Below are 26,321 nucleotides of genomic sequence, written 5' to 3'. Positions count from 1 at the left end.
ACTCTCTCATAGCTTAAAACCATAAACTACCCATTTGGTGAAGGCTACGGAGATCTCGCGATATTTCAGCAGCTGCTACGTCACGTTCACGCGGAAGTGTTTTGCTATTGAACAGCGGTGCTTTTGATTTTTAGCTAAATTCGGCACTTCTAGAAAGTATCAGTCTGCGTTTAAATGTTAACTCAAGCCCAACCAGTGTTCGCATAGTGTATTTTAAAGCTATATCATAAGAAAGCTTCCACTTTTAATAAATTACCTGCTTTAGTGCATGTTAAACCGTTTGCTTTCGTTTGTTCTAACCTCTAACCCAGTGAAGTATAAAGCTAGTTAGCATAACAGCTAACTGAGAAGTTGCTATTATCAGAAAGTAGTTTGGACCTGTTGTAATAAAAGGAGGCAGATAGTCGGTAATAATAAAATAATACAACACAGATTCGCCTGCTTAAGCAGGTACAAAGCCGATTTGGTTGTTAATGACAATCATTATTGATATAGCAGCATAGCTAACTCTCTAAAACCAACTAAAGCATTCTTGTTTGTTTTCTTAACTAGGATGTTATGATGTATGGCCGGATACTGGATTTTAAGGTTTACTCACTTACTGAAGAGAGGACCATTCAAGAAACAAGCCTGGACAAAAACCTATAACACCTCAGTCGTGGTGTCGGCTCAAGTTATTTTGTAAGTATACATACAGTATATTTGACTGCTAATATAAAAGTTGTACTAAACTGTATATGTATTGTACTTTTCAAAATCCAAATCACTAAATTCCTGTCGTGAGTAGCTAAGAAAAAACAGGCAGACTCATACAGGTAGGGTTGCCAACTTTCTCACTACTCAATAAGGGACAGGTGCAAAGTGCCATGGTGGTGTGAGCATGATGTGTGAATTCAGTGTATATCCATATTCTGATTCAACTGGAAATGCAGAAAGTGTGTATATTCCCTTTAATCCTTACTGTATCATTATGTAACCTCATATGAATAAACCTCAAAGAAACCACAAGTTGGCTCTTTACATATGTATGACTCACCAAATGTACTTTTTCCATGGATCCTTTTTGCTGCTCTTGACTGACTCAAGCAGTCTTTTGTCCTTTTGCACAGCCAGAGAGAAGTCCTTACATGACAAGTCACAGTTTACAGATATATGAAGTTCATTTTTTATCAGCTTTGTGCTGCATATGTTTCTTGAGTCTGACCATTCAATGGCCATCAGAGAGAAAATCCTCTCCACACTTTTTTGCAGGACATGACGCATTTGTGCTGTAGGTATACAACTGATGAGCGTGAGTGGGCCTGGGATTGGATGACAGGCGGTGTGATTGGCACATGATCGGCTACTACCGTTTTATCTGATCTAGGATCTGTAGAGTGCAGTCTGCTGTATTTACAAGACTTGACAATAGTCAATATACAGGACAATTGAGGTTCCGTATGAAACAAACCAATTTAGCCCAATATACGGGATGTCTTGGATGAGACGGGACAGTTGGCAACCCTACATACAGGTCTAATCAGTAAAGATCAGCAAAGAAATTCAAAAGATTTAAAGACATGTTATGTGTTGCTTTCTCCTTTTGTAGAATGACAGCGTTGGTAGACTTTGACCCTTTAGTTAAGAGACTCGGGCCTGAAACCAGTTCCCCAACAGCCCCTTCGTGTTCTCTTAACGGTAATCCATTCAGATTGCTGTTTTTTTTATGCCAGAGTAGATGTGAAACAAGTTTTTTGCTTCTTTTTTTATCCCCCACTTTGTTAAATACTGTGTTGCACGCTTATTTCCCTATCTTTAGGTGTTTCCAGCAAAGACCATGAGACAGTAGATCAAGTAAGAAGGAAAAACATAACACAGACCGAGATGGATGAAAGGCCAAAGTCCAGATCAGATGGTTTGCGGGGTGTGAAGACGAAAAGTCCCCATCAGAGAATCGTCCCTAAACAGCAACAGAAGTTCAGGAGCACTCTTGAACGTTGGTTGGTTAAACCATCCAAAAATGCAAATACAGCAGAAGTGTGCCAAACCCCAGAGGATGCTGAAATGCCTGACGAAGATGACCTACAAGGCACCTCAGCTCAGATTCAAGACTGCCAAAACATTAACAAAACATCCATCTCTGACACGGATGAGGAAACCCAACCTTTGACACCTCAAGACCTGGATGAAGAAAATCCTGTGTCACCAGTTCCAAAAATATGCATGGGAAGTGAATTAATACAAACACTGTCCCATGATGATGGAGAGAAGGAGACATGCTCAGCCAACTCAGAGGACTCTGACAAACAAAGCTCCAAAATAACAGACTTCTTTTCAGGAACCTCATCTTCATCGGGTTTACATGGAAGACAGGGCAGGCCACATAAGTCCGCAGAGAAACAAGATGCTGATAACGGAGCTTCTTCTGCTCCTGTCGGGCCTGATGTGAAATGGCTGGGGACGCCTATTGATGAGCTAAAGAGAATGCCTGAATGCGGCAAACGGCTTCCACCACTGAGGGATGTTCCTGGACAGCACACTGTGATGATAAGGGTTTGAGAAATTTTTACTCTTGTTTTCTTATTTTTTAATCCTTATCTCTCCGTATAGTTGTACTATTGAATCGTACAGTAATTTAATTTTTAACCAAAAAGCAAATGCAGCAACATTTCTGCTTTGTAATAGGTTCAGAAGTTCTCTTTGTTTCCTCAACATTTCATTTCATAGTGTATTTTATTGTCAGGATGACTTTCTGGTGTTGCATGTATCAATGTCTATTTTTTTTTTTGCTCTTTTTCTTTTGCAGACAGACCTGCTTCAGGATGATCAAGTTCCTGTTCCATATCCTACTAGGTTTAAGGACACCTGGGATGATGTATATGTGAAGATGCCCTGTTCCAGTATGAGTCTGTTTCCTGTCGTAGATGAGGTAATGACCCAAGTGCACATTGACCAGTCATTTAAAAAAATAGCTGAAGTCATTGGTTATGTATAGAGATATGAACATGAATGACAAATTAAATCACCTATTACACAGCTTTTTATTGCAAAGATAGAAGAAAGAAAAGTGCTGATAACAAATGCTTTGTTTATTCCCAGAGAGGATTTCAAGAAATGGCAAAATTTGTTATCAGCCTCACTGAGGGCAGGCTTTGTTTACTATTGGTACAAATGAAGATGATAAAATGAGCAAGTGTTGTTTGAAAGTGTTGAAATGCATTTTTTTTTTGCATTCTGCAATTTTTTTGCATTTACTTTTAGAAACTCTCAAGAGTTTCTAAAAGTAATAGGGCTTATCTGCTCACATTGAAATATTACAGGGCAGCAATTTACATTTACTTTGAATGTCTAAAATTTGCATGCAAATAAATGAAACCCTGTTGGAGGCAAATGACTGCACTGATAAGTGTATGTAACTTATTTAACAACAACATGGTGCTATCGTTTATTTTTACATAAACACACTGAATCCACCATCCAGGTAGCTAACAGAATTGGTGCTTCCACAGGAAACTCAAGAAATGCAGAATAAAAGTCGGTGGGAGTTGATCAAGGAGACTTTAAGCAACGAATTCATGAGTCCACAGCAGCTGAAGGCAAGTTTCACATACATGTTTTGGAGAGATCGACTGTATTTCTCTCCATAGATAAAGGTCTTTTAAAGATTCTTAAGTTTGTTGATACCAGATTTTGCCACAAGATGGCGCCATGAACCTAGAAACTGAGGCACACTGTCTCGTATCACAGATCTCGTATCACACATTTTGATGATTTGTTTGCTATTTTCATACACAATTACATTTTCTGTACAGTAATGATTTAATTTGTTTGTCACAGTGTGCCATTCTGAAATACAGCGCCTCAAATGCCAAGAAATGGGATTTCACAGCACTATGTCTGTACTGCAACAAGGTAAACAATGTGTAAATGTGCTGCTATTGCTGAACATTTTAAAGAATATTACTGAACTCAAAGAAGTAAATCAATTTCACCACTTTGGGTAATTTATTGAACCCTGGCATGAAGACGTGATGATGAAGTTGTTAGAGGCTTTGCTGTAGCCTAATAACACATCAGCTGTTCAATGATGATACTTGACTGTCCAACAAAAGGCATCGTTAACGAATGATGAGGCTTCTCTGTAAGCTCAGGTCAATGGAAGTGCAGCTGGCTTATTAGTTAAAGATGACAGTATCTTAAGTTTTGTAGATGATGCTGTGGTTTAGATGTTTCATCTGATGCTAGATCAGATAAAGCTCAGTATACATGGCATTTATTTTCACGGGTTTAATATCAACATCTTAGAATCAGAGTTGACATAAGGTCTGTCCATTTTTGTCATAAGGTGCTCTCAAGCTCTGCAGATACTTGTGCCCAACTCTTCATTTTTTGCAGTGTCACCGTTTTGAAGGAACAACATTTTTTCAAAGCATGTGATTCATTTGACCATATTTTATGGTCTTGTGCTCGTGTGGACATCTGGCTGTTTGAGGTTCTGAGGCTCAGATCATAAAGTTATATTTTAAGTGTTATTTATGGGACTTTTATCTTGGAACTGTCCACAGCTTTGTCAATTTCTTTACAAGCCAAGGGTAAAATAGGCCTGAGTTACATCATGATGGCCAGAGCTCTACTGGTTCATTGGTTGTCTTCTCCAGACTCATTTGGAGGCCATCCATCATCAGTTGTCTTGACGGGCTCTGCGTCATCCTGTGTAAGGAATCAGGGAGGGCCGTACTACTGTCTGGCTCATGAAAGGGAAGGGAATATTCCATTTGGAGGGATAGGCGTGGTGTGATGAGTGTATGTTTATATGTTTTTTCCCATCTGAGGATAAAAGTACATGTTACCCTTTTTCTTTAATGCCAATATGTCAGTGTTTTTCTGTCATCTTGTACAAAAACAGTAATGGATTTCACATGGGTGAATGTTGCAGCCCTTCAGAGGCAAAGTGGGAGTCTAGAGAAATAATTTCATCTTTTGGCAAAAGGTCATGTTTAGTAACTTGTCAGAAATGAAATGGTTGACATGACATCCCAGAGAATGCTTTACCTCGGCCATATCCTACTGAATCAGTCTTTTACCGTACAATATGAGTATGTACAGTATGCCATAAATCATGTGGGAATGGGAATTTTATTGGATCAAATCTGATGTCGACAGGGTTTAGCCAGAGGCCAAGTTCTGTTGTGGCAGCTGGATTTGGATTGCACTTAGTGTTTGGGAATGGCATTGTTTAATTTAATAGACTTCAACAACTCTAATACCAACAATATGAAGATAGAGTGGGACATTAACTTTAACAAGTACAACTGTTATTAAGAAATATATATAGTTATATATATTAAAAAAAAATCCTTTTTTTTTTTTTTTTTTTTTTTTTTTTAACATTTTTGCCTATATTAGATAAGGAAGCTGGAGAGAGACAGGAAAAGTGGGGAGTAGAGACTGGGGACAGGCATGCAGCAAAACGGAAAAGGTGGGGAGTCGACCACTGCTACAGTGCGACCACTGCCATGAGGACTATAGCCTCTGTATATGATGGCCAGAGCTCTACTTTTTTGTCTCATAACATACCAAATGTTGTCAAAGGGTGACAAGTCAGGACTGCAGGCAGGCCAGCTTAGCACACAGGCTCTTCCACTAAGAAGCCATGCTGTTGTAGTATATAAATTGTGGTTTGGTGTTGAATTTTGCAAGATCTTCCCTGAGAAAGGGCAGGGAAAACTTGTATATATTATTCAGCATTAATGTAGTCTTCCCAGATGTGTAAGCCACCCACACCATAGGCTCTTATGAATCCCTATACTGTCACAGACGCTAGCTTTTGAACTGTGCCCTGACAACAAGCTGGGTTGTCTCTCTCCTCTTTATAGAGGAGGATGCAGTGTCCATGATTTCTAAAAAGAATGTCAAATTTTGTATTATCACACTGCAGTTCAATTGTCCCCTTCACCTCAGTCTATCTTGATCAGACTCGGGCCAAGAGAGTTGGCCTTTCTTGATCATGTTTATATAAGGTGTCCTCTTTGCATGGTACTGTTTTAACCTGGATTTGTGGATAAAGCGACAAACAGTGTTCGAAGACATTGTATTTTTAAGTCGTTTTGAGCTCATGCAGTGATCTCCACTAAAGACTCATGTCTGTTTTGAACAAAGTGAGCATTTATTTTTCATAAAAGACTCACATTTTTCAGTTTAAATATTTGATAAGCACTCTTTTGAATTTGGGCTGTAAAATGAAAAGTTGGATCACAGTTTTTTAAATCAAAGTAAAGGTTACATGTTTGTAACTCATTTTTGATACGTTCTTTTCAGTAAAAACTGAAAATGTTCCCATACATTTTTATGAAATTACCAAATGCTTTTCATGAGAGTCTTGCAGGTATCTTTTAGAGCTCAATGTTTACCATTGAAGCTAGCATACAATGGATTTGCATGCAGACTTCTGAACAAACACTATTTATTTCATCTTTCCCCTTAAAATGTATTCTCAATCCAACTGAATTATGGATCTGTTTTTTTTGTTCTGATAAGTCTGATATGCTGAATGGGTGGTAGCAATTAGCCTAGATGTACAATGTGTCTTATTTATTGATGGGAAGATCCTCATACAGCCCACACGAAACACTGTTGGTGTTTGATAACACACTTAATTTAAAAATCCAATCACAGAGGATCCAACATGTTTGATTTCTTTCCACTGCATCACATGATTGAAATGGGGAGTACAAAAAAGTGCAATGTAATGAAACCCATTTCTTACTGTGTTGTTTTTCTCCTGGAGATGCCAGATCGCAGGATAGCAGAACGATTGTGAGTGTCAGATAAAACTGGACATGAATGGCATAGAGTGACGGGCCAAGCGGCCTCATTGAATATTCATTTCGGCACGAGCACCTTATGAATAACTGAAAAGCTGTTGATGGACAGCATTGGTTTTTGTTCATTTCTCTCTCTCCAGTTTAACCAGTGTTGTATTTACGGTTATGAGCTCTCCAGCCTTTTATTTTTACACAGCTACACGTCCGCAGACGCAGTCAAGCAGATTGCTTTATTGCTTAGACCTGCGGGGAATCAGAACAGCAGCATGAAATGTTGTGTTAAATCCGTATGGGAGTTCTTGTTTTCTTCACTGCCCACACCCCCTGCATCTTGCTTGATTACTTTGTCAGTTTGCTGTGATGTACAGACCTGTATCAAGTCATACAGGACAGTTAGCCCAGTTGATTTGATGCACTGTCTTGTGCTGATTTAAAGAGCTCAGCTTGTACCACCTCAGCTATATCCACCGCCTCGTCCTGTCAACCGCCTTCATTTATTACGCCCATAGGAGCAGTTTATGATGTCAACTAGGTCATTACTTATGACAGTGTTTAGTGAGGCTTCCTTTGCCAATAATATAAATGTCCCAGGCTAAATCACCAGTCAAGGCTCCTTGTCCTGAGAACACACTGTCCTCTTTGTTTCAAATGCTTGTTCATTTGCATCTCTTCCAGGAAGACTGTTAAATCAGCTGGCATGGCCGTGCAACCTTGATGAAATTGCTCTGTGATTGATTTTTCTGACATTTTGTGGCCAATATGGTGTAAATAAGGGTTGGGTATATTGTTAAAAATACATTAGTGCACATAGGCAGTTTTGTGAGGTCAAGAAGGATTTTCATATTGGTTTGATATTTGGTTGTGGGTGATATTGTTTCAGATTAATTCTCAGGCTAAAGCCAAGTATATTTTAGTGTCCCTTTCAAATGTTCTGCATTATTTGCCAGTCGTTTCCACCAGCTTGTCTCGAGTTTTGCATGCACAAAAGTGTTTGTAGTGTACTCGCATATCAGTTTTATGCTGCAACATTTTCCATCAATCATATATATTTTGATATGGATCAGAACTGTTTATTTCATCTGTTTGACTCAAACTAATCAACCCAAAAAGCCAATAATGTCACAGATGAATTTTGTGACAAAAACAAAAAACGCCAAACATTAACAGACCTCTTCCTCTCTCCAAGGTCCTGGATCCTGATGAGGCTGAACATCTGTTTGACTCCCTGCTGCCAGACATGGTGCAATTAGCACTGAGAGCATCTGAGCTCTGCACCAAGGTAACAGCCATCACTAACCAACAGACACTGACTCAGTGGTTTGTGACACAGTAGATCACCGCAGCAGGTTGATCCCAGAGGTCACGGCATGACAAATAATCTCATAAAATGGTAGTAAAAACCAGTGAGGTCAAGGCATGCAGCCATTGATGGTCATTTGTCCGTTGTTTTATGGGCTATTTGGTCATCTGGTTCTTTGCTGTGTGAATGATTAACAGCTGTGTGTTTTCAGCCAAAGAAGTCCCATTAAAATGTTTTTTGTGTGTTTAGTTGTAAATGCATGTTAAATGATTTTCTGATATGATTCATTTAGTACTCAAAATGGATCACACACACAGGTAAAAACATTGTTGAAGTAGACTTGTTTGTGTTAGACATGTTTTTTTATGCTTGATGCAAAACTCTGTTTTAGGCCATGAAAAGAAAAGAATCAGTCTTTGGGGTGAAAACTGCTGTATAACTCACAATATAATACGATATGATATCTATTACGCTAAAATACGATATGTATTACAATACGATACCTATTACAAAACGATACCTATTACAGTACGATACCATGATACCATATGATATCTATTACGATACGATACCATGATAAGGTATGGTATATTATCTATTACGATACGATACCATCATACGGTACAATACAATACCTATTACATTACGATACCTATTAGGATAAGATACCATGATACAATGCGATATCTATTAGGATTATGACACGTTACGATACCTATTAAGTTACAATATCATGATACGATACCTATTACAGTATGACACCATGATACCATACGATATCTATTACGATACGAAACCATGATAAGGTATGGTATGATATCTATTACGATATCATACGGTACAATACGATACCTATTACATTACGATGCCTATTAAGTTCAGATACCATGATTCAATGCAATACCTATTACCGTACGATACCATAATACCATATGATATCTATTACGATACGATACCATGATAAGGTATGGTATGATATCTATTACGATACGATACCATCATACGATACAATACAATACCTATTACATTACGATACCTATTAGGATAAGATACCATGATATAATGCGATATCTATTAAGATTATGATACGATACCTATTACGATACCTATTAAGTTACGATACAATGATACGTTACAATATCTTTTACAGTATGACATAAGGATACAATACCTATTACGGTATGATACCATGATACAATGCGATGTGATATGATAAGATACCTATCACGATAAGATCCCCAATACATGGCCCAGGTTAATGATTATATCACAATACAGCGATTCTAACAATTAATGAATTGCAAGAAAATCATCTAATGATAAATCACAGTATCTGATGAAGATAGGGGGAACCTGTTTAGAGTGCTGTATTCTTTCTGAATGTAAAAAAAATATATGTGGCCCCAGTGATACAGTAGTTTTATTGCACAGGTCAGAATGAGATATCTTGAGATTGATATTTTTTCCAACCTTTCATCAGTCTACACATGAATTCTGTCATGTAGCTCTTATATCAAACTGAATGCTTGGTCCCTCTTTGTTACTGAGTTGTTTATTAAATGGTCACTTTCAAACATTTCGGCCATGTAACTCAAAACCAAACACAGTAATTTTCCATCCATGCATAGTCTACACTCAACAAGCTCACCTGATTGTTATCACAGGATGTCTTATGCAGATGCATTGATTATTTGTTGGGAGTATGGATATTTTGTGAACAAGGATAGGCTATTATTGTAATTATGATGGCTGATTCAAGAAGCAGGGAGTGGAGCCAAATCACTACATTTATGCATCATACTTCAGTGTCTCATTTTGGCAAATCGGCCAAACAAATTATTTTGACCTTCCTCAGCTGTACTTGTGTTTCTCCTCTAGCCGATACCCCTCCTCAAGGTAGACATGAACCACTCCATCACCATGTCTCAGGAGCAGGTGGCATGTCTGCTTGCCAACGCCTTCTTCTGCACCTTTCCCCGACGCAACTCCAGGAGGTCTGAGTACTACAACTATCCAGATATCAACTTTGTCAGGTAATGCAGGGCTGTGGTCGTTCTGTATGCGTTAACAGTTTCTCATTCACAGTCAGGCTGTGAATGATGCAGCTGTGACAACTAGCTTAATTTCCATGAGGGGGCACTACTGTATATGCTTTCCTTACCAATCATTTGTGTTCTTGCTGGATGTTAAGGCAAACAACATTTACATTGTAAATATAAAACAAAGCTAAACAAACACTACCTAATGGCCACGTCGCATTAAACTGATTTTAAACACTAATCTGAAACATTTAAAGAAATAGAAATTAAGTGCATCTTACACCATCTTTTTTTTCAGCCAGAAGTCTGGAATAACATTTTTTAAAAAGTGCCATTCTGCTGTTTTGTTGCTTGTTACTTTTAACAGAATTATACACATGAAAATTTAAAAAAGAGGAGTGCAGCGTCATCTTTTACTTTAAAAACCCTGCAAGTCTTCACTGCAGAATTCGTCTGCAGAGCCCTGCTCAGTCATGTCCCCCATCTCTGTTGGCATCACAGTGTAATTACCTAAATGGAAGAGGGAATTAGATTAACTTTGATTCAGATGGCTGCTTTTGACAATGGAGAGGGCCATTGGCTGTTTTTTTTTTCCTTTAGAGGGATGTTACAGAGTTCAATCGCATCAGTTTTTCATTCACATAACATTTCACTGGGATATGGAATAAAAAGACTGTCACCCCTTTTAGCACAGCATTTAAAATGGTCCTGAGCTACAGAGAGGCAGGTGTTAAAAGCTTTGAAATGTCTTTTATCTTAAATAATGTTTTTTGTTTGATAAGTTTGGATAAAGATCAGTGGAGTCCTGAATGTTGTTCTTCTATTTCACTGAAAACTTCTCATGTGAATTGTGATAAAAACAGACTTTTTAATGTCTTGACTGACGATCCTTTAGGTCAAAATGTTCTTCTCCAACTGTATTCATGATTTTATGAAATAAGAACACCCTGTTTTTTTATGAAATGTTTCTCATGCTGGTGATGCAAAAACTCCACTGTTTACATCCTGTAGTCTCTTATATCCTTTTCCTGTGTTACATCACAGTTTTCTGCCCTCTGTGCGCGCAGTATTGATGTTATATAATTGTGTATTAATTCTTCTCTAAAGAACATACTTTAATTTTTTCTAAATCAAAAGCCTGTTCTCTAGTAGCTAGTTCAAGTCAAAGGCTTTGCCCCGAGGTCTTCACAGTGCGCACTGTTTTTAGGAGCCACACTGGCAAAAAATAGAAACCTATGTAGGGCTTGACTTCGGTGAATGAGTTTCCAGTGCCAGAAGGGGCTCTCAGTGCATCAAGCTTTTGTCATTATTTCATTTCTCTCACATGAAATTTCCTTCTCTTCATTGTGGCACGTTAGGCTGCAGGGACCTTTTATAAAGTTTTCTCGAGAGCATGCTCAGTGCTCAAAGTGCACCAAACCAGCTGCTTTTTGTGTTCTTGTTTGTATTTTTTCTTATGTTTCAGAGGGTTAACCTTTTTCTTCCTGAGGACTCGAGTTACTTAAAAAAGGACACTTAATGTATCCCCAAGGAGTGAGCCTTGTCTCCCTCTCTGTTCCCTGTTTTTGTGTGAGTGCTGTGATGTGGCACGAGTGCGACCCTGTGATGGTGCGCCCGGGGGCAACTCCATTGTCGAACAACGTAGGACCTACTACATAATCGGCCAGTGACTGAATGGGAAGCTGAGGGAGAGATGGACTAATTCACATCAAAAGTTAAAGCTTGACTGAACTCACATGGCCAGAGTGGAGTTCTTGTGTCTCCACAGTGCTGGTTATGAGGAAAGTCATTTTTCCTGCTCTCTGCTGGGGTTATTTAATCGTTTTTGAAGCCGGAAGAGTTGGTGGCTGGCCGTGATGCCATGTTTAACCTGACTGTGTAGAAAGTGTGCTTCATTTTAAGATATAAGAAAATGTTATGTCGTCTGTTATCTTATGATCTCATCTTCTGTCCTTCAGGCTTTTTGAGGGTTCCTCTTCAAGGAAGATCGAGAAGCTTAAAACCTTGATGTGCTACTTCAAGAGTGTCACTGAAAAAAGTAGGTGTTAAGATCAGAAATGAGTCATTGTAAACAGAAATACAATACTGATATTTTTTAATTCCCTTTTTTTATTTTTCAGAGCCTACTGGACTTGTCACATTTACAAGGAAAAGCTTGGACAAACCTCTGAGTTGGAACAGGTGTAGTACATTGATTCTTTCTTGAAGAAAACTATTAGTTGTATTGGTATTAGAGTGTCAATTGTATCAGTCTATCTGCTTAAGGTAGTATGACTGATGGAAAGCAAGCAAGGATAAACTGATTCAGATAAAAGTAAAAACAGTTCATTATTTTCCCTCAGCTCACAGACTCTGCTTACAAAGCTCCACATAACTTGTGAAGGGACCATCGAGGACGATGGTTATGGAATGCTTCAGGTAAGACGGAGAGGATTAGTACAAAAGCACAAAGTTAGAGTGTGATTTAAAGGGACTTCACCTGAAAGAATCCTGTTATTTTGAGGGGAAGAAATACTCCTCCCTACTCTTTGCTCCCTCCCCCTCTATTCCCTCTGTTATAGTCAGTCACAAAGCCTCCTCATGCTGGAGATTTTCAACAAGAATGCTTACTGCTGCTGAAAAGGCCTTTGAGGGGAGCCTCTGACACGTCGCAGGGAGTGCGCACTGGGACTGGGGTCGAGGCCTCTGAGCCTCCTCTGCTCTCCGTGTCGGCCCCGTTTCCTGCACACTGTCAGGACGGCCCGCTCTGCCTTTCACCTTTTGTTTGCCTCCGGTTGCCACAAGCTGACAGTTGATGTGCACACATGACCAGCTCCGGGGGCTCGCCGTGGCCCCTGGATTGATGGATGCTCTGCTGGGGTGGGGGTTGGCTGCTTGACAGCCTGTCAAATCAGACTTTAGAGGCTGGCCTCGCTGTCCCAGAGTTGAGTGACCAGTTTGGGGAGATGTGCTGCTTGCCCCTTTGCAGCCTCTTCCTGGGGGTGGTGACGGGGTTGCTCGGTGCCGTCTACAGGCCAATGAGCAACAACTGTCAGTCCTCAAATTGAATTATATGTTCCCCGTGGCTGCTTTCTGGTACCAACGATGAGTTGTCATGCCTGTGTTTGAGCTTAACAATAAGATTTGTTTTTTCATTTTGATCATAAAGAGACTAAAATAAACAAGTGCGTCAGTGTCACCCGAAGATCTCTACACCAACCCAAAAGAACGAGCAGGAAAGTAGAGCTCAAGCAATCTTCAGCTGTCAGTTTAGCAGCATGTTATGACTGGAGGGAGATGTTTACTTCGGACTGCAGGACTGCTCTCTTATTTTGATATTTGCTACCAGCAGCACATCTAAGTGCTGCTCCTGGGGAGAGCTCATTTTGGCAAGGGGGACAGATGTCTGAGCAATGTGAGCACCTCAGGCCACCTTCACGATCAGCTTGTCTATCACGAATAAAAGTAGAGGGCTGCGACTCTTCGAGGAGATTTCACAATATAAAAGTGCTGTTCTGTTCTTATTTGCATTTGAATTCAAACCTCAGAGGGTTATTGCAAAGTCATGGATGTAATAATGAAAAGCTCTCATCTGCAGGTGGATTTCGCCAATCAGTTTGTTGGAGGAGGGGTCACCAGTTCAGGTCTAGTTCAAGAGGAAATCCGTTTTCTGATCAACCCTGAGCTCATTGTTTCTCGCCTCTTCACTGAAGCCCTGGATCATAACGAATGCCTGATCATTACAGGTCAGTCACACTGGGTTTCACAAGACTTTTTGCTGAATTAGTCCTACTGTTCAGTTTTTTCATGATTTAGTCCATTGATCCAGATCAAATCAAAAACGACCTGAGTTCACCTTCCTCATGCTTGACCTGTATTTCTCAAAAGACACATGATGCGCAACTCCAGTCACACCCAGCGTGAAGTACACACTGCACACTTTCAATTTACCCCATCCTGGCTCAGCAAGAGGCCGAGGGATGTTTCTGTATCAGTCCTTGTCACATGCTTTCGTTTGATTGGCTGTTTTCTTAGAGTGGCAGCATCATCCCGCAGATTGGGCTGTCCTGATTGCTGTCTTGGGTCTGTCTGTTTACTAATTCCAACCGACTGTACTTCAGTATTGAGTGGTTACAAACAAACAAGGCTAGGACAGGCTGGCAGACCCAATAACAAGAGCTAGACTTCAGGAGTCCCAGCAGGTGGCTGATGATCCCTGTCTGCCTTTTCTTCCTTTCTAATCTATCTGTCACTCTTTTTTTAGATGTTGTTCCTGCTTGATTAGAAACCTCTGTGAGGTTATAGATGAATTAAAAGGAAATACTGAAGGACTACCACACAATTGGAGTTGTCGTATGTCAACAATGTAGTGTCATTGGAAATTTAGCATTTTTAAACATATTTTTACCAATCCATAAACCTTAAAATCACCTATCTATGGATTTTAAAGCCTTATATCAAGAATCATGATTACCTCTTTTGAAATAGATGTGGTAAGCCCTTATTGGAACAATATTTTTTTAAATATGCCATAGCTAACGTGTATTAAAGTGAATTTTCATAAGGATGTCAAGTTCAAGTTGAATATCTAAATCAGTCAATTGTATTGCCCGTTCTTACATTCTGTAACTAGCACAGAACTTACGAACTTGTGAACGTTAACCTGCAAGGAGGACTAAAGGCTGGTGGTGCTAGCTCTGCTATTGTTAGGCCCACTCAGCAAACAAGTTTGACATCCTTAACTTACAAAATCTGTGATCCTAGTAAAATCCAAGTAAAAATAGCCTTTGGATATTTCCTCCACTTATTATGTCAATCCACTGCTCAATAACAGATTTTAGTCATCAGTAACACATGGATTGATGCCTCTTTTCATTCTGTATACCTATTTAACACAGACAGATTGAGATGGTTAGAAATAACACTATCACAGTGTTACTTTCTCATTACTATTCAAAGCAACTGTTATCAACATTTCATACTAAAAAATGTACAAAATAACCCAGATATTTTGGTCTTCAGTTCCTTTAAAAAAGCTTGTATTTTTCACTTATCATATCTTTGTTTTTAAATGCTCTGTTTTTGTTTCACAGGTGTTGAATTTTGTTAAAGTTTTACATGGAAAAGCATTTTTAAACTGTCCGTATGCAACCTGTGCAGCACGAATCACTTTATCATCCTTAAACAGAGCTGCCTGGACATTACATAACCAGTGGGTTGGATTTAAACAGGAAGTGAGGCAGCACAGCCTGATCAGCAATCATACCGATGCATCAGATCTTCTTGCTCCGTCAGAGTCACCTTCAGACTTCTTGCCAGCCATCCCTCTCTTGCTCCCACTTAAGCCACTTAACTTTATTACTGAGGCCCAGAATTAATTATAGCTGGAAGACCTGCCCAAGACCTGTTCCGCTAATGGACTCTTCCATTCCATCATCTTTATTGAACCCTGCCAGTATCCCTTGTCCCTCCGTTGTAAAAAAAAAACCAAGCCTTGGTTACATTCTGGTCATGTGGTAAATCATATTCCCCTGTGATACGTTTTGGCTTACAGCAGGGAAGTCTAATGGATCGTACCTCTGCACTGAAATTTGTAAAAGTGCCCAAGCCTAATAGAATTTTCTTTGATTGCTAGATATCTGGCAGCCATAGGGCGGTCAAAAGTATAAATAGCATCAAGGAGAAGTCATGTATTCATTGATTGCTGTACTAACCAGAAAATGCAGCACAAGCTTGGCGCAGGCAGGAGATAATGGGAATGTTTTTCGACTGGATACAAATTTTGCCATTATGTATTACCTCTATTCTTATAATGGACAAGTATGTTTTTAAAAGCTTAGCAGCATTTGTATTCTTGTTTCTTGGAATGCAGTTGTTGTCATTTACCCACTTTAGTTTTGACATGGCAATGAGATGCGCGCGTGACCTTTTACCGCCTCTCGTCCACTGCAAATATGAGACACTTTGTTCTGATGTATTTACACATGAAAGGAACAACCTTCAGGATGATTGTGAATTATCCCTGCTGATTTTATCTAACCTACGTGTCATTTAGAAATAACTTCCAACAATAAATCCCATCTTTCCCTGGCAAAAACCAAATAACAATGATAATAGATATTGTTTTTTGGTAGGTTACTCCTTTCAAACACAAAAATGGCTTGTCTGAGAGTCTGATATTTTTTGAGGACCAGTAAAGCTCAAGTGAATGCAAAGTTAACACAAGGCTATTAAGATTTATGGCTGCAGAGTTGAACATCATTAGCAACTTTAACATCTGTCCGTTCATCCTGAAGTAAACCTAACATGCCTTATCCAAGAGTTCAATACATTTCTTTATCATCCATTACTGCTCTAATGATATTTGGTCAAAATTTTAAATTATTCAGTTTGCTTTAACCAATGATTAACCAACCAGCTACCAATGGGTGCGCATTTTTTTTTGACAAGCATTAAAATTAAATGCAGCATAAAAATCAGGGCAGCACGTGACAGAAGAGGTGTCTTATTAATTTATCAACATCACTTCATAAAAATAAAAATAAAAAAACTTCAAAATGTAAAATAAAATAAACAAAAATCTATGTTGTGTAAAACTCTTATATTTATATTTAGGGCTTTACAATTTACATTAAAAAAAGTTTTAACATGGATTTTCATGAAAAATGAGTGAGTTATCCTCATTGAACCATGATCTGAGAATTAAAGAACACCAATGGACCAAATCTTGATTTAAATGGTTAGTAATGGAGTAAAAAATTAGATTGAAACAAATGCGTATTGGGATTTTTTTTGGTTCTGACACTTTTGGATAATTGAATATGCCCCGGGTCAAATTGACCCAGGAACATTATTGCTGTTCCAGAGAAATGAACATAACAGGAGAGTTAATAAGTCCATATTTCATCTTAATCCCAAATATAGTATACAAAATAAACATAAAAATGTCAGAATTACATCACAATATAGAAGCAAAATTATTATTATTATTATTAGTATTATTAGTATTATTAGTATTATTAGTATTATTATTATATACTAATGTTTTTACTGTTTTTTTTATATGTAGTTAGATGAGGCTCATGGCATCCATCTGCTAGTCTTAGTTAAAGCGGTAACAACTTTGTGGTAACAAAATATTAAATTGACATTTTGGTTTATCTTGATTCAGGAGATAAATGTAGCACACACATGTATTGTGTTTAAAAGAATCAGATTGGCATAGTAAAAACTGAGTTATGGCTAATATGCACCCTTTAATGTTTATCACATTTAATATTATTATTGCAATGTTAAAAAATGTAATTGCACATTATGTATTTTGAATTAAAAAAGGCGTAGTGTACAGTTGGTAGTATAACAGCTTTCAGTTTCATTGAGGCTCTTCTAGGTTTGTTAAAAATGTGCTGATGTCTGTATTTACCCAGTAGTTGGACGGTAAAAGTCTCTTTCTGTTGAGGCAGCTAGATATTTTCTCATAGTCGTCTTAAATTGGCATGCTGCTAGTGGATCAACTGAGTCTATGTCAACCACAAACTTCTGATAGGGTAGTCCATTATAAAACCTTTTCTTCTCCTGTGTTCTGTTTAAGAGGCAAGAGCCAGGCTGATTATTAGCCTGTCAAGTGGAGTATGCTCTAGAGATTCCCTCCCCCCCATGTGCACCTTCTTATAACAGTCCACCAAGGCCCACCACTAATCACTTGGTTTATTCACTTTGCAGCATGGAGCATCTCAGCTAGTGCTCTTAACAGCCAGGTACTAATGAGCGCTAATGAATGGGAAGTTAATTTGTTGCCTCATTTGTTTGACTGTGCTGTTGCCCCCCCACCCTCTGCTCCCTCTTTACGGGTGCTGAGTGTTCCCCTGTGGGTTGCCGGTCATCTGCTGCTCCTCGATGTTTCGAGGGGGGGTAATAACTTGACCTTCCTGTTGTCATGAGACGGATTATCCTGTTTCATAAGATCACATCAAGCAGAATCACTGTAGCTGATTACAGTGAATTACTTAAACTCTTTACAGGGTTGCATATATGCCACATTTTCAGCAAATAACCTGTTTTTAAAAATATTGTTTCCACTTTTTTCTATTTGAGGCTTGTTCTTCTGAAAATATATTTTAAGTTTATTATGATTTTGTAAGAGCCTTTTTGTTTATTTGTTAGTATAACAGTATTCTTTATATAACACTGATACCATAGTTGAATCAAAATACATGATACAAAATGAACCAGCAAAATGAAGCATCATTAAAGATTGACTGCGTGTAATAATCCTGTATTAAAGTGTAATCCCATCCGCCTTCCACCTTTGCCACTGAATTAATTCTGAAAGTATACTTTTAAGTCTGACATTGTTTAAAAGTCTGGATCAATATGTTACTGTTTCAAAGATGAGTTCGACTAATGCCCCCGTCTGATTTTTACCAGGTACACAACAGTACAGTAAATACACAGGCTACGCTCAGACCTACAAATGGAATGGCAGCCACAAGGACACAACTCCAAGGTATTTATTGTGCCGTAGGACTTTAAAGAATTCACAATGCGAATGAGTAAGGGATAAGGCACAGTGTGCGGGTGGTTATGCTGATTAGAGTCCTGAAGGTAAAGGAAAATAACATGTTTGCCACAGTGTCAACAGGCAGGGGTGAAATGTGCTAGATTTCTTTCAGTGGATTGATCTGGATTGAGGGTTGTTCCTGGTGTAACTTTCACTATCTAATAACTAATCACTGTTGTTATACAGACAACTTTATTGATCCCAAGAAGGGCAATTCATTTATAGCTTACCATAGAACAACTGTACAACATTTAACATCTACAACACATCCATCTTATATACATGCTACAAGTCACAAGCACCGGGTCTGTACATGGGACTAGAGGGTCTGTGGAGGACAGCAATAATTTAAGTAATAAATAACAGTAAGATACGACAACGATTAAAAGACAATATAATCTCTTGTCATACCAATGTTATTTAAAATGACTAAAAAGACTGCCGTCTGAGTTTAAAAGCCTGATAGCAGATGGGATAAAAGATTTTGAACACTGATTAGTTCTCCTCACGGGTGCATAAAAACGGCGAGCTGAAGGCATCAGTACAAACTCGGTACGAAGGACAAGTAATGGCTGGCCAATAATGTTTTTCACTTATGTGGTTCAGAATCAAATATTAAATACAGCAAGGTAATAATAACTACAATACAATGTCCAACCAATCCATGTGTAGTTATTTATCCCCAGGTTAACTTATGGGAGTCAGATCAAGGTGTGTCCATCGCTTTTGCGCTAACTGTAATATCTTCAGGACAATTAGTTGGGCTCCAATTTAATTTTGTACCAACATCCATCGTTCACAGATCATAAATACTACTGAACTTGTTGTTTTTTCTTTTTTGAATTGTTCCAGGGATGGCTGGCAGAGAAGATGCACAGAGATCGTAGCTATTGATGCGCTGCACTTCAAGAGCTTTCTTGAGCAGTTTCACCCTCACAGAATCAACCGGGAACTCAACAAGGTTAGTTTTAAAATGTTCTTTAAATCTGCATTGCAAATCATGACAACTGTTGAGTGCCACTTTTCCCTTAGCTTGACACTGGCTAATATTAAAAAATAAAATTACAAAAAAGTTCACATTGAAACACCTGTTTACAAAAGCAAAAAAAAAGTACGTCACATTATTGTAAATAGGTGTTAATACATGTATAGTGACTGCTGTTAAGGTTAATATTTTTTAACTACTGCTATTTGATATTAGGCTTTGATCTTCCACTTTCATGTCTTTTAAACAGAATTCTAACATTTTAACTTTGTTAATTTACTGAATGTTAAATTTACTCTGATTAAATGACTTTGATGTTAATTTGACTGATAATTGGAAACCTGTTTCATAAAATGTCAGCTGTGAGGAAAATTGATTGATATTGAAATTTCACAAGATGAATATTTAAGTTATGGATGTGTGTCATATTTTTGTAATATAGACTAATGAAACAAGTAAAAACTATAAAAAATTAGGTGTAGAATAATTTTTGGTTATCCCATCCAGCCTCAGAGCAATTAATCGTCATTTGTCAATTAACATTGTAGATCATTCAAGCAGGCATCCTTGCATGCATGCAATCACCCCAGCCAGACATGTTCATTCATATTAGAAAATCAAGATGTTGATGTTGTCAAGTCAGCCGTCAAAAGCCTGGATGAGTTTGACAGCCCTGACAAGGGTGTGAAGAATGCACCAACATGGAGATCAATCCTGTTTCGAATATTGGCTACCCAAATGTCATATCTGCCCTTTCACAGGAGGAATTTATGACTGGTCAGGGGGAAGGATGGACTCTCACCATCCATTTTCACTATTCATGTAATGCCCAGTGTGAAAATTAATGTTCAAAGCCTCTTCAGGTCTTCCATCTAAAATCTCCTGCTTTCAAAAACGTATTCTTCATCTGACATCCAACCCACATGACATGTTGTCATATAAAAGGCTCTTGTTCATGTGCATGGGTTTGGTCTGTTATTCATATGTAAAAAATACTCCACACATATTGCAATTCAATTGAGAAAGTGTGTGAAATGACACAACGTTACTAAAGGAAACAATTAAGAATGTATGTTCAGCCGGGCCAACCGACCTTCCTGTGTTCATGCGTTGAATGATGTGTCAAGCACAGACCTGCAGGCAAATGGAATTACTATGTTGCATTCTGTGTTCCATTTATGTTTGATAGCATGGCGACGTTCTGTGGACCTGCTTCTTATAAAACATACCACTGATCTGGAACAGGAAAGTGATCTCAAGACCTGAGGCCTCCTTTTATGTACCGAATGACACATCATTCCCCACTCACTTGAGTGGCCTGGTGTCATTTTTGTTGACAGCTTGATTTAAAATCATTCAAAGAAACCCGGTTCATTCACTTGCTTATCGTGAGGAAAAGTCGGGATTTGAATTTCCTCCTTATTTTACAACCTGCAGTATATGTATATTTTTTGCCACTATATGTCCTCAAGATTCCCACAACGGAACTAACAACCATCACTCTCCTCTTCCAGTCTCTATCCAAAGTAAAGGCAAAATTGCTTTAGTAATGCTTCTACAATAAAGATGATTTATAGATGGGTAAAATCTCAGTTATCTGCTTTAAAAAGACTGAATTATGAAGTTACAATGTTACAATGTTACAATGTCATTTAGCAGACACTTTTATCCAGAGCGACGTACATACGAGAACAAGAACAACACTAGCAAAGATCTAAACAAGAGGAAAAAAGATCAGTAAGTGTAACAAAGTGCTTCAAGTCCATTTGGATGCAGGTACTGCCAAGCAATGTAAAGGCAGTGCACAAAAATAAATAAGGTTTTTATTTATTTATTTATTTTTGTAAAATAAGGAATATTTACAATGAAGCAACCAAACAACTTAAGACCTTCCATTATCATCATGAACAATTAACTTGTCATCACCACAATAATTACCAAAGTATCAAGTGCTTGGACACTCAAGAGTTGAAGTGTTGCCTATGTAGAGACTAATTGATGATTTCAGACACGGTAATATTACTTTTAGCCAAGCTAACTCATGGCAGGGCCATTTCAGTCACTTCTGTATCCATTGGGTGGACGGCATCAACATTTTGCACACTTATACAATTTATTGGGGATAAAGCTCACTGACAGAGAGAACTGTCAAGTCTTTGACTGTATTTGTTGTCCAGTGATTAATTTTAAACGACATGAAATCCAGCGTGGTACAGACTTTAATATTTCTCTCAATCAAAACTGTACATCTTGGTCTTATGTGACCCCACGTTTTTGCATTTTGCTGTTTCTAGCTTTTTTGTTTGGTGGTACATATTTTAAGCAATATATTTTTTCTGGCATTTTTAAGCCCTCAATAATTTCCACGACCCTCTCTTTTTCCAATCTAAGTGAAAGCAAAATTTCCCTCCTAAGGGTTGCATTTAAATTTCACTTAACTACCAAGTGCCGACTACATGTATATAGAGAATAGTCAGTAAATCTTAAACAGCGTACTTTTTTTTCTCTTACAAATAGACAGGGCAACATGTCTTCATCTGAAAACCACGGCGACTGTAGGGTATTACCATCAAAGCAAGAATACGCAACAGAGGTGCAATCAAATGCAAACAAAATCTCTGTAGCTAGGTTAAAAGATTTGATACTTGGAATTTTTGATTATTATTTTAGCACCCGAGAAGAGGGCAAATGTGTGTAGAAAAAAAATAATGATTGGTATTTTTTTGTTGAGTGAATAGCCCACAACAAAAATATGACATTTGCAATTACTAAAGCCAAGGCTTGCATATTTTAGCTTCAACAAAAGTCACAAGTTTGGCCAAATGATTAGGTGCTTGGAAACAAACAACAGGCTTTTTTGTATTTTTCCTGGCGACAAAAGTGTCAAGCAGTACACAATATATGAAGAGCAACAACATTTCTTCCCTCTGCTTTGGGCGGGGCTAAACTGACCTCTGTCTGGGACTGTGTTTGCCTTTGTGTTTACATTACCTTCCCTTACAGGTTACCTTTGATCTTCTCTTTTATCGTCTTCATTTAGGCATACTGTGGCTTTGCTCGCCCTGAGGATCAAAGCCAAAACCTGTCAGCAGTGGCTACAGGGAACTGGGGCTGTGGGGTTTTTGGGGGTGACACACGCCTAAAAGGTAAGCTCTGACGTAGAAAAAAATGTGCTCACACCATCCTCACCTCACTTGGCAGTCTAAAGCACTCTCTTCCTCGATATCACAGAATACATTTCAGATTGAAAAGCTCCAGTAGATCAGCGCGGGCATCCATTTGTCTTCAGGGACTGCGTTCATTTAGTTAAGGTCTATTCGTCGCCTTCCTTCTATTGATCAAATGACAAAGTTAATATGTTTCATTAATAGTGAAATTGATCGCCTGCTCAAGTCCATCAATCTGTTACAGCTCCTTGTCTGAGCCTTGTATCACTGTCACAGAGCACGGAGCTTCAGGAGAGTTTAGGCTTTCAGTAGTAGCTCTGTTTCTCCCTGTCTGCCTGACTTTAGAGCCTTTGTGCTTAAAAACTTTACTAACATCCCTGCATATTTTGTAATAAGCTAGCACAAGGTAGATCCCTCCATAGGCATTAGCACCTACTGTCTACTTAATGGCATGCCACATGGGAAGAGCCTCCTAACTCAAAGGCTGTTCTATAGCTTGGTTTAACCTTCCATGGCCTCATATCACCACATATCCTTTAATTGTCGGATCATTTTAACAATAAAAGCTGTTGAAACAGCTCAGGATAGAGAAACTGCTGAAGTGTAGATTTATTCAGCTTCTCTTCTGAAAATGTTGATTCAGTTTTGCTCATTAACTCGCCACCATCCCAACCTTCATTAATCAGCAGACATATTTCCAGTCTGTTAAAATATTCACAGCTCTCCGGGGCCAGCCCTGGCCTCTCTTTGTAACTAATCCAGAGTTCTCAGTGGGGATGAGACCTATTCCCTCGTTCACTTACCTCTTGCTGTACACAGAGGCAGATGCTACATGCTTTTAATGGTAACAAAGGCGAATGGATGACTCTCCAGATCTTTGTTTGTTTAACTCTGCTGTATATTTCCAAGTAAAAGGACCAGAATGTAACCTGCACAAGAGAAGCTTGTTACTGCATTGAAGCAGATTTTGCACCACTCTCACTGTTTGAGGTGTGTCATGGCTTTCTTCTCCTCCAGCTCTCCTCCAGATGCTGGCAGCTGCTGAGGCGGGCCGAGATGTGGCCTACTTCACCTTTGGTGACAGCCAGCTCATGACAGATGTACACAACATGCACTCTTTCCTCACGAAGAGGAAGATCGGTGTCGGTGAGGCAAACAACCACTCTTTCTACTTCTTATTCACGTTCAACTTTCTAACTTTCTTTTTGTTCCTTTCTCATTCTTCTGTTATTGTTCTCCTCAAGCAATTGAAGCAAGAAATGATTACACGACCAGTCCTGTTTATGAAACCATTTACTCTCAGGATTTTCTCATTAACTATGCAATCTCATAAAACAATCAAATGGCCAATTATTAGTCCTGAAGCTTGTTCGCGTCTTGTGGGTTGTATAAAAGTTTGCTCAAGGGACTACACAAGATACACAATCTCTGTGTTTCCTTCGCAGGGGAGGTGTATGATCTCATGGGGCAGTACTACAGCTCAGTGTGCAAGAGCTGCCTCGGCCGGCGCCCTGACGTCAGCCTCTACTCCTTCATCTACCAACAGGTCAGCTCCTCCCCGGCGCCGGATGACTCTGAAGGGGGCTCGGCCAGACAACACGTCCCTGCAGACAGCAGTTAAGGTCATGTGGCTGATGAGTCACTGCGCCTTATTGGTGGAAAATGAAACATTTGCCAAATTAAAACACTCTCAGATTGCCTTTACACCAATGTTTCCTCTTTAATTTTTTTGTTGGACATTTCAAATCAACAGTGTTGGATTTACTAAGAGCAGTCTTCACTGCTGATAGCTGAACATGAAAAACCTGGCAATGCAGATCCCCTCTGAAAACAACGGAGCAGCTGAAGGTGATTAGTTATGACCCTGCCTCGCGCTGTCGTCCAAGCCGTGTTCATTCTGCTGCTGCTGGTAATACGCCAATGGATTGAGCTTCAATACAACGCAATTGTGATTTTAATGGTGAAGCAAAGGTTGCCATCCATCTTCTGAGTTTGTCATGCTGCCTTTTTTACACCCACACATATCCAGCCTAATTGAATTGGCTGTCAGAAATCAAGTTAAAGGAAAAGAATAACAAGAGGCGGGTTTGGAGAGCTTAGAGCACTCACAGGAAAGTGGTTTGATTTAAAGAGCAGCCTGGCTCTTTGGGAAATTATCTCCTACCTGGGTTCTTTGCTGTGCTGTATATGTTACCAACTCCAAAGCTAAATGCGCTTAAAATATTTATATGATTTGTTTGTGAGAATTCATTCTTTGTAAATCTGATATTTGTAGGCTTTCGTATTGCTGTAAAGCTGGACTTGAATGAAAAGTGAGACATCTTTCTAGTGATTTTGGTTTTCCACATCCTTAATAAAATCAGTTTGAAGTTAATGTGATATTGCAGTTTTAAATATTTCCCATCTGGAGCACCATTTAAAAGGAACCATGTTACTGTGTACATCTCAGAACAATCACAATGAACAGCTTCTTGTCCCATGAGCAGAATGGGTTTCCAAAGGGCTGTGCCATTTATATTTCCCGAGCTATTGTTTCACCCTTTCACTCAGAGTTTAATAAGGTCATACTTTTTATATAAACTGTACATGACACCTCATTAAGTAAAGAGGATAACATAGCACATCCAGTCAGAGGTGAGAGTCAGGCAGTGGAGCTTCTGGGTGATTTTTCTGTCTGTCGAATAAAACAGGACTTCATTTGCATCAAGAAGAAGCTGTTTCATGATCTTCTCAGAGGTGAGACCTTTCACACCTTGTATTCAGGTTTTGATGATATGCAGTTGTTCCATAAGTGGTAATCATAGACAGGCATAAATATTCTTTAAACAATAAAATTTGACATACAGTAGGTTTAAAATATCAAACTAACCTTTATAAGAAGATATGATTAAGCTAGGTTACTCACGGACGTACTTGACAATAGAGGAGTGAAAGTTAACCCCTTATTAGATATAAAATGAATGTCTTCGTCTCTTATGCTCAATTGAATCTAGATCCACTAGTATTTCAGTTTTGCCTGTCTTACACCATCTCTGTGCCTCCATGCCTAAAAAGCATTTATTTGTCTATCTACAGATCATCCAGTCAGCTGGTGTGTATCAACTAAATATTTCTGGTGGAAGGTTAAATAAATAAGTGCTGTGCTGAATGGACCCCTGGGAGCCTGTAAGTGAATGAATGGGGTGTAGGCGTTTCTAAGCTTGATGCTGTCTGCCCTCATGGAATCAGGACTTCAGGTAGGTGGTCTCTCTTTGTAACGTGCTGAGTTCAAAACGAGCCTTTGGTGGCATCCATCTCAATGGGAGCCACCATAAACACAGTTGTATCCTACTGGATTGATCCCTCTGCAGTGAGCCCCATGCTTGCCTTTGACCTTTTGTTACCATCTGTCACAAAGTCACGAACAGTGAATTGTCTCTTAATCATGATCACACTTGAACACATTTCTACACTGAAGTTTGAGCTAGAAAACTGGTAATCACGTCAGT

At 38.8% G+C, this 26,321-nt stretch overlaps 1 protein-coding gene across 3 annotated transcripts; it reads left to right on the top strand.

The window, feature by feature from the left end:
- Nucleotides 1-36: 36 nt before the first annotated feature.
- LOC117830140 (poly(ADP-ribose) glycohydrolase) lies at nucleotides 37-25,207 on the top strand. 3 transcript variants are annotated; one of them, XM_034708109.1, is made up of 18 exons: nucleotides 73-407; nucleotides 553-681; nucleotides 1,589-1,677; nucleotides 1,799-2,532; nucleotides 2,786-2,908; nucleotides 3,489-3,575; nucleotides 3,817-3,891; nucleotides 7,990-8,082; nucleotides 9,982-10,136; nucleotides 12,101-12,180; nucleotides 12,263-12,323; nucleotides 12,485-12,560; nucleotides 13,720-13,867; nucleotides 18,549-18,627; nucleotides 19,534-19,642; nucleotides 22,707-22,812; nucleotides 23,851-23,979; nucleotides 24,279-25,207. In XM_034708109.1, the coding sequence occupies exons 2-18, from the start codon at nucleotides 566-568 to the stop codon at nucleotides 24,452-24,454; spliced, it is 2,436 nt and encodes an 811-aa protein (XP_034564000.1). In that variant the 5' UTR covers nucleotides 73-407; nucleotides 553-565; the 3' UTR covers nucleotides 24,455-25,207. The 3 variants fall into 3 exon arrangements, with proteins under 3 accessions (XP_034564001.1, XP_034564000.1, XP_034563999.1); XM_034708108.1 differs by having other exon boundaries at nucleotides 73-450; XM_034708110.1 differs by lacking the exon at nucleotides 1,589-1,677 and having other exon boundaries at nucleotides 37-450.
- Nucleotides 25,208-26,321: the final 1,114 nt, after the last annotated feature.

The sequence above is a fragment of the Notolabrus celidotus genome, chromosome 18, assembly GCF_009762535.1.
Source record: "Notolabrus celidotus isolate fNotCel1 chromosome 18, fNotCel1.pri, whole genome shotgun sequence".
NCBI classification, from domain to species: domain Eukaryota; kingdom Metazoa; phylum Chordata; class Actinopteri; order Labriformes; family Labridae; genus Notolabrus; species Notolabrus celidotus.
Note: the sequence above shows the minus strand (reverse complement) of the source record. Positions and strands in the feature narration are given on the sequence as shown.